Source organism: Delphinus delphis, chromosome 20, assembly GCF_949987515.2.
Source record: "Delphinus delphis chromosome 20, mDelDel1.2, whole genome shotgun sequence".
In the NCBI taxonomy this organism is placed as follows: domain Eukaryota; kingdom Metazoa; phylum Chordata; class Mammalia; order Artiodactyla; family Delphinidae; genus Delphinus; species Delphinus delphis.
Window position 1 is genome coordinate 49511330 of NC_082702.1, and position 9862 is coordinate 49521191.

Consider the following 9862-nt stretch of genomic DNA (forward strand, 5'->3'; position numbering starts at 1 on the left):
GAGTCAATCGCCCCTTGATTCTTCCTGTATTGTCTCAAAAAAAAAAAAGGTAAAATGGATTTGGTCCTTCAGACCTTCCAAAATCTGCAAACCCTGGCCTCCATCTGCACCTGGTCACCCAACAGTGATACGGAGTCAGTTAGCGTGGAGGCCTTTCCCAGGGTCTAACTCACTCCATCTTGGTCGCACCCATGGAGGTCCCTTGCTTGTGTCGCAAAAAGCCTGCCTGGTTCTCAGTACTTTTCCTTAAAGCCCATTGTTTGGGTAAGAATAATTATACCAAGTCTTTCATTATATTTCTCCGTTATTTCTGTACTTCCTTTGAAAGTGTTTTTTAGGTGTTTGGAAAAATTTCAAAGAAAAAAGTGTTGGTTGGTGGAGATATGCAAGATAACAACAGTTTACATGTTACTTTAATTCTTATGGAAAAAATTCACCGTCTTTCTTTTCTTTTCTTTCTAAGGTGTGTTTTCCCAAGAATCTAGTTCTTGGTGAATCTACAAAATCCTAACAGAAGGCCTTATACTTGATCGTGGACTGTCCCCTTCGACCGCCTTCATTACTCCCTGCGAGCAAACCCTTCCCAAGTTCCGCATGAGCTGTGTAGTCACATGAGTGTGAACAGACGCAGGTGGTGCTCTGGCATCACACACACACGCACGCACACAATAACCTTCCTAGATTTGTGTGTGTGTGTCATTGAATACATTTCCCAGAACATTAAGTGAACTTCAGACTGCCAAACCAAAGACTTAAATATTGGGGTCTTCACAGACAGACCCCATGCTTCCTGGACTTTAAATTTAAAAAAAAGAAAGAAAGAAAAGAAAAAAAGACAAAAACGAAACCCTTAGTCCCTTAATAAACTCTGATATGCTCTGAAAAGGCAAGTCAAGTAGGAAAAATTTTCCTAGGAGGAAAATTTTTTTTAAAGCCTAAAGAAGACACGAGAACAGGGGCCACCTTATGCTGCAGCCAGCAGAGGCATTCCAACATTCCCTCAGCAGGATTCCAGCCAACCTGCACAGTGTGCTTTTATAAAGGTGGCCCCAGGCACTTCAGGGCAAGATGTGGCTGGGAAGTCTACCTGCCCCCTCGTACTTCAGAGGAGCTGGCACAGTGGCTGTCAGACTTGCCTGAGAGCCATGGCAAAGAATGGACTTGTAATTTACATCCTCCTTATCACCTTACTCCTGGACCAGACCACCAGCCACACGTCCAAGTTCAAAGCCAGGAAGCACAGCAAACGCCGAGTGAAAGGTAACGGGGTTTCTCCGTCCCACAAAACTCTAGGTTAGCTCAGGGCGGGGAGGAGCTGGACAATGCTCATTTCCAGATTCTTCAAGGACACCAGCTCTGGTGACCGTACCGTGGCTTCAGGTGCATATGGCGTTTTCAGGGGACTGAGTGACCTCTTAATTTTCTGGGACAGTTTGATATTTAAAGGAATCAAGTGGTAGGCTGTATTGTATATCTGTATTGTATTCTGTACTGTATATCCTTTGTCAGGTGAGCTTAGGCATGAGAATGTTCTTTGGAGGGTGATAACCTGGATACAACATCAGGTATTTGGAATGAGGGATCAAGTAGAAGAGACTGATTAACAGGGTATACCATTTCACTCGTAGATATTGTATGATGTTCACATATACCTGCAAGATAACTATAATCTTACTAAATGTGCACTAGAGGATAAAGCTATTGGTAATGTGACTTCCGTTTCATCATTAGTTATCATGTAGGTATATTTTCGTATCCCTGGCAATATAAGGACAGTCTACACTATATTTTTAAGATTTTAATGTCATAGAGAAGTTGAAACTCTTTCACTTAAAAATATTTCAACAAACAACGTCATGTAGCATTTGAAGACATTTTAATGCAAAACAATCTCCAAGCAAACCCAAATTTGGGGTGGCTTGAATTAGGTTAAGAGATTAAAAAAAAATCCTGCAAGGAACAATGATGATGGCAATGTATTTGCAATATGCTAAAACCAAATCAAAAGGAAAAGCATCAAGAAAAGTGTGGGGTGATGTTTTATCTCATCCTGAGTCATTTTCATATCAGGATATTTCAAGGTAAATATTAGGACACTATTTCCTTATCAATTTCACTTCACTAGTAACAAAACACACCAAAGATACAAATAACATTAAAGTCTTGATTTAACACAACACGAATGGCTGGTGGGTAAAAGGCAGCTTATCTTGCACCGTGTTTTTAAGATTACACAGTGCCCTTTTCCAGGAATATTTATTTATACACTTTAGGTCTGATGCAAAGTTTCTTTTTTTTTTTTTTTTTTTTTTGCGGTACGCGGGCCTCTCACTGTTGTGGCCTCTCCTGTTGCGGGGCACAGGCTCCGGACGCTCAGGCTCAGCGGCCATGGCTCACGGGTCCAGCCGCTCTGCGGCATGTGGGATCCTCCCGGACCGGGGCACGAACCCGCGTCCCCTGCATCAGCAGGCAGACTCTCAACCACTGCGCCACCAGGGAAGCCCTGATGCAAAGTTTCTTAAGTGGAATCTTTTTTCCTTATAAAATATTACACTCCTCTGTTATTCCTTTTAATGATAGATTAAAATATTTCTCATGAGTGATAAAGACAGGAAAAGGAGGGAGAGAAGATGTGGAATACTTTTGTTGCCAGCATTTGTTTACCATAAAGAAGGACTTAGCAAAGTGGTGACCACCCAGTAAGGATGCAGGGAGGTGTTTGAATATGTGAGTGTGTGTGTGTGTGCTGTGTGGGTGTTTCTCAGTTGTAGTTCAGGTTATTATGCCCTACCCTCCAAGACACACACACAAGCATGCTTTTGTTTGTTTTTTAACAGACTGGGTCCACATTTTAAATATCATCCTCCCAAAGCAGTTTTGCTCATTTTTGCCTTGAGATCCGAGAAAGTAGATTCTACAGTAAGTGAAACCATTAGCCTAAACTTGCTAAACATTTCTTTCCCCCATACATTTTTAAAATATTTTAAGTACCTGGAAAGAATACCAAAGTTTATGAAATCAAAAGCGAAAGCCATTTTTTCTCTCGCGATTCTTTCCACAGAATTACCCCCTATTAACTGTTAGGAGATAGTATCCCCAGAGTTTTCTTTAATGTCCGATTAAAAATTGATACTTTTAACAAAATAAGAGTTGGCTATCCAAAGTACTTGGCAGACAAATTAATTGATTTTATCTATTAAATCTTGGATAACCTTAAATATAAGGCATACCTCAGCCCTGTTAACAGCTGCATAATATTCCCTTATGGATGGGTCATGACTTATTTAATCTGTTCCCTCTTGGTGAACTTTTGTGTTCATCAAATCCATCCCGTTATGATCCAATGCCTCAGTGAACTACTTTGTAAACAGATATTGATCCCCATGCTAGAATATTGTGATGATACACTTCTAGAAGTAAAATTGTAGGTTAATTACACTGTCTCTCAAAATGGTAGCATGAACCCATGCTCTCATCTTCAGCGTACAAGAGCACCCATTCACACCTTGACAACCTGACATCCTATCATCAGGTTAAGCTGTGCCAGCCTAACGAAACCCAAAAACCTTTTAATTTGCATCTCTTTGATGGTTAACAAAGTTGAGGTATTTTTCATACGTTTACTGGTCATTTATTCCAGGAATTATTTTTGCATTCCTACCCTGTGTCTGCTTTTGGAGAACAACAATAATAAAATGAAAGGGAGCCTTTTTTAAAAACTTGAAATGGCAGCTGAGTGATTTAGCTCCAAAACCAAGTTCTCCCTGCTATTTGCTTCATAGGTCTCAACAAATCAGGTGGAGCAATGCAAATTATGTTGTAGTCATGAATCAAAAATAAATTTTTTGATTGTGAAATAGTTGTTCCCTGTATTCATTGTCAACAAAACACATCCACATTTCTCACAAAGGACAGAAGCAGAAGCCAAGCCACCTGGATAACGACTTCCATAGTGATCTCCCAAGAGCCTAATAATAATTCATGTGTCTTCGTGTTAATTACAATGTTTACAGCTTCCCTATGGAGGCCCTTTATTTAAATAGCATGGAGCAGGAAGCCAAGAGGGACTGGGGGTGACATTTGTATGGTTTACAACTTGTAACTTGGGAGGAAACTTCAGCAGTCTTTGCAAGTCTGGCCTCCAACAGGCGATGGCTTTGCATCCTGAAGGTACCCTTATATTTATGCTGGATTCTATGGTCCTGTTGAGGAAACCCTGAGCTACTGGACACTTTGAGAATTGATGTCCATCCCTGGATACCCCAGAGGCATTTCCTAACCCAAATGTGGAAACACCTGGCTTGTAAAGCATACGTTTAAGGGGAAAATGAGGGACTTTCCTGGCGGTCTAGTGGTTAAGACTCCCCACTTCCACTGCGGGGGGCACAGGTTCGATCCCTGGTCACGGAACTAAGATCCTGCTTGCGGTGCGGTGTGGCCAAAAAAAGAAAAGGGGTGGGAGGGTAAAGTGAATCAGCACATTTGGCTTTGGTCCTGTCCTGAAACTCCCCATGTGGTATCCCCACGAAAAGGCAGCTAGGAACAGCCATGCCAAGCATCTTAGCTATTTGAGACCATGTACTAGGGACCAACCAGGTAAAGGTGGTCACTGTGCAGAAGCAGACGGGAGGGGTGGGAAGAGAACAGACTTGAAGTCAGAGAGATTCAAATCCCAGCTCTGCACCTTACTAGCTGGGTGACCTTTGACAGGTTAATTCAGGTTTCTGTGCCTCTCTTTCTCCTTTTGTGAAATGATAGCGTCCGTCTCATAGTAATACTGAAAGAATTAACCTCCCGGTGCACAGTATATGGTGGCTTTTAATATTTATTAAGATTTATTATAATTCCTGCCTTTGAAGAGCTCACAAGCTGTCAGTTTCTAAGACAGTCCCCATCAGGTCTGGATTTTTTATTTAGTTAAGGCTGCTCATTTTCTACTACTTACTTATACCCAAGGTTGGTAAAGGACAGCCACGAAGACTAACCTCATCCAGGGACATTCAAGACTAAGTAAATTGCTAATCCCTAATGCAGAAGCATTTTTAGAGGGCTTTTTATCACTGCCTTTCCCTGCTTCTCCGTGAAAATCACTGAACCCTGCTAGGAGCCACTATACCTGGAACATCAGCTGAGTATGGATACTGGGGACAGGGGACTTGGGGACCCAATTAAGTCTGAGTGTGAGTTCTACCACTTATCTGCCAATTTAGCTCGTTGAGTTCATTCTCATCCTTCAATGAGAATCTCATCTTCCTCCATTCATAACTATTTTTGAAGAGTAAATGAAAACACAGAAGTACTTTGTATGCCATAAAGTGTCCGTTCACTCAGCAAACATTATGAGACTGATTATGTGCCAAGCATCACGTTAAACATCGGGAATACCATGGACAACCAGAGAGATGATATTAAGTAAGTAAAGGAAGACGATTATAGATTGCAGAAATTGTGCGGAAGAAAAATAAAGGTTCAAGGAAAGAGATCAGCCAGAGGGATGCCAATGTAAAGAGAATGATCAGAAAGTCTTCTCAGAAGAGGAAGAGGCAGGACAGGAATAAAGATGCAGACGTAGAGAATGGACTTGAGGACAAAGGGAGGGGGAACGGTGAGATGGGACGAAGTGAGAGAGTGGCATGGACATATATACACTACCAAATGTAAAACAGACAGCTAGTGGGAAGCAGCCGCATAGCACAGGGAGATCAGCTCAGTGCTTCGTGACCACCTAGAGGGGTGGGATAGGGAGGGTGGGAGGGAGGCTCAAGAGGGAGGGGATATGGGGATATATGTATATGTATAGCTGATTCACTTCGTTATAGAGCAGAAACTAACACACCACTGTAAAGCAATTACACTCCAAAAAACATGTTAAAAAAAAAAAAGAAGAAGAAGAGGAGAACTTTAAGCTTGATAAGGAGATGGACAAGAGCTGGGCAAGAGTGTTCCAGGCAGAAGGAATACGAAAGAAGCATCCTGAGATGAGACAGATTGCTCTAGGATGCATCTGAAATCAACAAGTCTGAAGTCTGGTGATGGAGGGCGAGTCCCACAGGGTGGGGCTGGAGCAACAGACAGGAGCCCCATCCCCCAGAAGGACCTTCTAACATTATTACTCCCACCAAGCCCTTATACATCTTCCTGGATAACTTATTTTCATGCATTATTTTCCACGTACACTGGGCTCAGTTTCATCAAAATCACCCTCGCCTTAAATTCTGGATTCCAAAGCTTTATTTTATTTTGTTTTATTTGTATCTTATTTTAATCATATGCTTTTCATTCCTCCTATCCCGCCCTACCCTAAAATATCCTCAGAAAAGGATGGAGACCTGAAGACTCAAGTGGAAAAGCTCTGGAGAGAAGTCAATGCCCTGAAGGAAATGCAAGCCCTGCAGACAGGTGAGATCCCATCTCATCTCAAATGAGATGGGAAAAGAACCTGATTTGTCAGCAATTCAAACCATATAGAGAGTACGTGCTGAGTTGTAAGCGACATTTTTTTAAAAGAGACATTGACAAGCCAGAGACGTGTCCAGGAGAAAGGATCTAAAAGCTGGGGAGATGACTGTTTGGGGAAATTAGCTTGATTTTCCACTCCCTACTCCTGTAAATGGGTGGTATAGAAATAAAACCAGGCATTTCAATAATACATTTTAAAAGTCCGTCCATAATTCTTCTTTAATGGGCAATGAAAGAAAACTGAAGAAGTATTAACTAGCTAAAATAATCAGCATTATTTAGATGTTTACTAAGTGTCCATTGGGAGATCGCCGAGGTTGAACTAAACACAGGATCAGAGGACTCACTCCCGACAAGTAGGGCAACACATGCAGAGAAGACCAGTGGTTAGAGCCACAGCTTGCCAGCAGAGGGCAGCATGCGGTGTTCCTTTTTCATGGAGTAGCGCTCCTGGCAGCCTATGCAGCTTGACCCACTGCTGTCCAGGAGCTACTCTGCTGGCTCCCAGGGCAAGGAAATGAGAGCCACACTAGGTAAGTTCAGGAACATCCCTGGCTTGTAAGGTTCACATCCTCAGGAATGAATACTCTCATGGCAACTCCAAAAGCAGAGCTTTGAGGGTCTCACAAGACAACTGCCCAATTATAAGACTTACTACCTTCAAGGAGGACTGAAGTTACAGTTTTCCATCAAGTATTTATAACTCCCAGGCCAGCTGTATGTTACTGATCCTGAGTCATTTTTACCATAAGCAACGTTGCCTAGTAACACTGGTGACAGGGCCCTTTATCAGGTTCCCAGGGGAACAGAATTAGAAAGTTAAAGGAGGGCCAAATGCGTCTGCAGAAGGGGAGAGTTTTGTTAACCCTCTAACCACAGTTGGGGACTATAATAATACTTTATAAACATTAACACATTAATCCTCCAACAATTTATGAGATGATGCTGCTATGATTATCCTCATTTTACAGATGAGGAAACTGAGGCACAGAGAAATTAAATAATTTTTCCAAAGCTTACACAGCTAGTAAATGTCAGAACTGACACCTAAGTCCAGGCACTACAGCCCTGGAGCCTGAGTCTCCAACGTTATGCCTTGAAACTATCTTTCTATTTGTTTTATCCTGGGTAAGACAAACAATATTACCAGGGCTCAGTTATCTGCATAAGAAAAGCCCTATCGCTCCACACGCAAACTCAGACTTCTGTTTTTGTTTGTTTTTTAATAATTGTGGCACACCAACCAGTTCCAAAAGTTCCAAGGAAATTCAGCACATAATGGAGCTACACAAACTAGTGAACATGTATATATATCCAAGCAGCAGGAGGCTAAAGGCCAGGGTTTAAGGGTGAGCCAGACCTGGGTTTCCGTAGTTGTTATCTTATGTGACGGGTAAGTCACCTTTGTATAGGCTAAGTTGTTAACAAGTAACAACTTCTTTAAGCTTCACTATCCTGCTATGTAAAGATGGGCATAATAAAAACTCACTTCATGGGATGGTTGTGATTATGACATGAGTTCATTTATGTAAAGTACTTGGCACAGTGTCTGACTCATACAAAGTCTTCAGTACATGCTAACTCACCATTGTCACTGCACATCATTCATTCCACAACTATTTACTGCTATTGGCCAGATCCAGTCCTGGATTATTATACTACAAAAGCATCTTAATATGTCAAATTTCACATCTTTACAGTCTGTCTCCGAGGCACAAAATTTCACAAGAAGTGCTACCTTGCTTTGGAAGGCTTGAAGCACTTCCACGAAGCCAACGAAGACTGCATTTCCAGGGGAGGGACGCTGGTTGTCCCCAGAAGCTCCGATGAAATCAATGCCGTCCGAGACTATGGTAAAAGGAGCCTGCCAGGGGTCAATGAGTTTTGGCTGGGCATCAACGACATGGTCACAGAAGGCAAGTTTGTCGATATCAATGGAGTCGCCATCTCCTTCCTCAACTGGGACCATGCACAGCCTAACGGTGGCAAGCGGGAAAACTGCGTCCTCTTCTCACAGTCAGCTCAGGGCAAATGGAGTGACGAGGTCTGTCGTAGCAGCAAGAGGTACATATGTGAGTTCACCATCCCCTAATAGACCCTTCTTGAATGTGTCTTCCAAGCAAGATCGGTCATGATTTATAGGCTGATGGATCCCAGGAATAAGTCAAAATTGTCCTCCCTCACGGGACTCTGTGTTCACAGGAATACAAGAGTCAGCCAGTTTGGCTACCACATTGCATTGTGATTTTGCCCTCCCTGGGGTATGGGGGAGCAGAAATAATGATCTAGCCATGTACACACTGTTAAAGGGGCTTCTGCAAAATGGGCTCTCAGACCTTTCTCACTCCTGGTCCCTCCTACTTGTATCGACCAGGTTAGTGTTAAAAATACAACAGCCAGAAAAGCAAGCTTAGACGACCTGGAAGATTTTCTCTTAAAAGTTTAGGATATATTTGATTGATGAGGTGCTACATAATCCAAAAACTTTTCAGTCTGATGTTCAATCTGTTCCATCCTAATGATAGTATCTTATTAGTCCATCACCCTTTCTTTGAGTTGCAGCATCCCCTGGTGGGACTAGTATCTTCTCTGTCACATCAAAACATGAACGTCTCAGAGAGGTTCTGATTTAATTCCATTTTCTTCAAACCCATCCTACTCCCCCCAGCCCTCCAGCCATATACACATCTTTTTTTTTTTTTTTTTTTGGAAGTTCCAAGTAAAGATCTGGAAGGAAATATTAAGGCAGTATTGGTAACCCTAAGACAGAACAGAGTAGCAGATTGTATAGAAAAAGAAAATTTTAAAAAGTCTACTTTTTCCCTGCATTAACATGTTTACCTGACTTTATGAAATCAAGGGTGGATATGACATGTTAGTTTCCTTTTTTAACATATTTTACATACTTATATATATTTAACAATCATATATTTAAGTCTATTATGAGCAATCTATATTTGGAGGTTGAAAGCTGGATTTAAATAATATTATTTTGGAGTCACATGTCTATGTTATTTTTTATTATTCTGCTATTCCCACTAAATTGTTTCACTAGATTGTGTAAAGTAACGTCATTGCTTAATATGAAATTACGAAGTTAAGACTTGGGGGAAATGGGCTTCTTAGGAGCAAACAATCCTAAGTATATTCTGTTTTTCAAATAAATGTCTTTTTTTTTTTCTTTAAATGCTGATTGTGTTTTGGGAGCAAAATCCTTCTCTACAAACTTCAATTATGTATGCTTGGAATTAAGTTTTAGTTCTTTACATTGCACAATAATAAAGCCTGAATTCTGATCAATGTGGATGTATGTGGGTATTGATTACAGTTATTTAAACTATGTTGGTTTATATCAGACTTGGCAAAATTCAGGGGGAAATACCCTGGATTTAATCAAACCGGT

At 41.4% G+C, this 9862-nt stretch overlaps 1 protein-coding gene across 1 annotated transcript; it reads left to right on the top strand.

Annotated features, from left to right (window-relative positions):
* Positions 1 to 1145: 1145 nt before the first annotated feature.
* CLEC3A (C-type lectin domain family 3 member A) lies at positions 1146 to 8629 on the top strand. Its single transcript, XM_059999947.1, has 3 exons — positions 1146 to 1260; positions 6316 to 6399; positions 8160 to 8629. The coding sequence occupies exons 1-3, from the start codon at positions 1146 to 1148 to the stop codon at positions 8549 to 8551; spliced, it is 591 nt and encodes a 196-aa protein (XP_059855930.1). The 3' UTR covers positions 8552 to 8629.
* Positions 8630 to 9862: the final 1233 nt, after the last annotated feature.

Excerpts from the sequence above, each read along its gene's own strand:
- CLEC3A (XM_059999947.1), top strand. The coding sequence starts at position 1,146 with ATGGCAAAGAATGGACTTGTAATTTACATCCTCCTTATCACCTTACTC. Across the intron at positions 1,261-6,315 it reads CAGCAAACGCCGAGTGAAAG|AAAAGGATGGAGACCTGAAG; the intron begins GTAACGGGGTTT and ends AAATATCCTCAG. Across the intron at positions 6,400-8,159 it reads AATGCAAGCCCTGCAGACAG|TCTGTCTCCGAGGCACAAAA; the intron begins GTGAGATCCCAT and ends ACATCTTTACAG.